The 2885-nt window shown below is 39.2% G+C and overlaps 1 protein-coding gene across 1 annotated transcript in view; it reads left to right on the forward strand.

Moving 5' to 3' along the window:
- Positions 1-2885, forward strand: part of necab2 (N-terminal EF-hand calcium binding protein 2) — an 87755-nt gene extending 84870 nt beyond the window's left edge. Inside the window, exons 12-14 of the mRNA XM_008311057.3 lie at positions 344-421; positions 1611-1702; positions 2352-2885. Coding sequence (XP_008309279.1) covers positions 344-421; positions 1611-1702; positions 2352-2380 — 199 coding nt within the window. The 3' untranslated portion in view covers positions 2381-2885. The remainder of the gene's footprint in view (positions 1-343; positions 422-1610; positions 1703-2351) is intronic.

Below are 2885 nucleotides of genomic sequence, written 5' to 3' on the forward strand. Positions count from 1 at the left end.
TAGTACAACTGTCAAACTACAGATTTTTTACAGGCAGGAAACTGTGAAGAGAGGAAGCTGCAGGGCTGCACACGTTCAGATGACAGACACAAGTGTAGCCTGTGGAGGTTCCTACTCATCCTGGAGCCTGAGGAGCAGGACTCGTATCCACTGCTGCACATTGAAATCAGGAGCTGACGTTGAACCACTGTGAAACTGTGTAAAAAAGAAAAAGAAAAAATGGCTTCCACAAACAAAAAGATTTTAGGAGGTTTGCTGCTGTAAATCACCTGCGTTGGACAACATTTATCTTTAACTTTTTTTTTCTCTCTCTCCCTCTCTCTCTTCCTCTCTCTCCCTCCAGTGTGACTGCTGTGCGTCTGCCCGACGGTCTATCCTTCGTGGTCTACGAGTTCTGGGACGGGGAGGAGGAGTGGAAGAGGTGGGTTTTTTCAATCACGGCTCTCTCTAAATGAAACATTTTAATCCTTAAAATGAGACTCTAATATCTGCCCCACTCCTGCTGCTCTTTGATTGTGTGCGAGTTGGAAACTAATTTACAGTGGGGGGGGGGGAAAAGTGTTAATGCATTTAAAATAGCTGTGACCTGCTGTGATATTAAAAAATGAGCCAGGATCAGTCAAAGTAAAAGCTGCACAGAGACGACTGCTGCCCAAAACTTTTATTCCTGTAACAGATCCAATTAATTTTTGAAGGTTTTATATAAAGTTTTTCCTCCCAAAATAATTAAATGCTCAGAAATGTAAGGCTAATATTCCTGCAAAATTAAAATGGTTACTGCAGTAATTTAAATGTCTGTCTTTTAACATAAAGGCATTTTACTATGAAGGTTTTATATGTAGAAACAGCGGCAAGGAGTATAAATGTTAAATAGGAATGTCCGATAATATCATCCCGATATTAGCATAATCATGTAATATCTGTAAAAATCGTTATCGGTTTTTCCTCCAGTAATAAAAACCCCATAATGCAATGACTGGGTTTCGTCAAATGATGTGTGACCTAAAAATATTTCTGGGGAAAAATGGCCGTATATGATAGTGAAAGTCACTAGATGGCAGCATTGCAGCTCAGGCCTTTAATAGTATTTCATTTTGGGAGAAGAATGAAAAACCCATCACCTTTGTGAGCGGGCTGCACTTCACTTCCTTAACCACCAGGGCACCACTGCCCCAGAATATCAGTATCGGTTTATATCAGATTCGGAAATGCACCAGGGCACCACTACTCCAGAATATCAGTATCGGTTTATATCGGATTCAGAAATTAAATGTTTGGACTATTATTAAACTAAAATAAATATTTCTTTATTACTAGGTCTTTACTAAATGTGAATTTTGTTGTTTGTTTTCACTGTCTATTTTTTTCACATTCCTCGATTAAGAAAAACAAACAAAAAAAAAACCTCATCAACACTTAATGAACAAACTTTTGTCCTCTCACCAACCGTTGAGCCACTATGGAGTCCGGATGGTTTAGTGATGATACAGTACTGCTGCTGCTCCAGCAGTCACATTAATATTTCAGCAGTTACAGTAAAGCCCCAGGCCGGGGCAGCTGCAGACGTGAGACTCTACTCAGTACGGGTTTTTTCTCTCCTCTGATTACAGACATCTCCAGTCTCCTCCCAACAAAGCCTTTCAGCATGTGAAGGTGGACACACTGTGCCAGCCAGAGGCCGTGTCTTCTGTCGCCGTGCCAGGTCAGTCAGGAAGTAGAAAGTCCGTCTGATTGGTTGTGGGATCAATTCTCTTTTTTCCATTCCTACATCAACTGTAAATATCCTGTTATTTTCTGTTAGCCTTGACTTTAATAATCATTTTGGGTGTTTTTTTTAACAGTACGATGTATTTATTATATATTATAATTTGTATTATATTGGTCTATTTTGTCACCTTTATTTCTTAAAAAAAAAATCAAGAGATGTCAAGCGGGACGGACCAGTACAATTATAACATAATTACCTATAAATAACAAAAAGTTTCCCATTTGAATTTATACAAAAAGTACATAAATAAATACATAATTAAAAAAAAAAAATATATATTTTTTTATATTCAAAATTCATCAAGTGGGTTGGGCCGGATCAGTTTTGGCCCACGGGCCGTATGTTTGACACCCTAGGCTTTTTTTTTTTGATCTGGATCAACTAGCCGTTCCAAGTGTTGAGGGATCAATTTAATAATTGAAATAAAAACAAAACAATTAAAAGTTGCCAGAAGATTGAGTGTGTTTTTTTTTTCAGAAATAGCGAGCTACAAGCTAGCAAAAATCTTAGCAAAAAAACGTAGCTTTGAAACACTCGTTATGTGAACTCTAACAGGTATTTCCCCCCTTTTCCTCCGTTGCAGCCGCCTGGTGCAGTGTGAACCGAGCCTGAGCATGAAAACACACCAAGACTCCTGGACGCTCCTGTACCTCCTCCTCAAGTCCCGTTTACACCTCCTAGAACCGTCCCTTTCCTCCTGCATCCCACCATCTCTGACCTACTCCCGCCTCCTCATCCTGTTTTTATCCCTCACTCCACCAAACTCTTTTGTAAGTACATGTTTACACAGCGCGAGTCATTGGTGTCGACTGCATCAACAGTGTGAGATTGTTTCAACATTTCTCCAAGTCACTTTTTCCAGCTCCAAGATTTTCAGATTATTTCACCTTCTGGTTTGTAAAGTAGCTTCGAGCCACTGGTGAGGCGGAGTTCGTTCATGTAGCACAGACCGCAGGGTTGAGGTTTCCATGTAGCAGGAAATGTTTTGAAGGAAGAAAAACAAACTAGAATTTAACACATAATACTATTGTTTGTAGATGTCACTTTTTTTTAATGACAATTTTTTTTTTAGGTTTTATTCTCACATCAGCCGTTTTGATGACTCAGCTGTAAAAAG

The sequence above is a fragment of the Cynoglossus semilaevis genome, chromosome 6, assembly GCF_000523025.1.
Source record: "Cynoglossus semilaevis isolate Cse_v1.0 chromosome 6, Cse_v1.0, whole genome shotgun sequence".
NCBI classification, from domain to species: Eukaryota; Metazoa; Chordata; class Actinopteri; order Pleuronectiformes; family Cynoglossidae; genus Cynoglossus; species Cynoglossus semilaevis.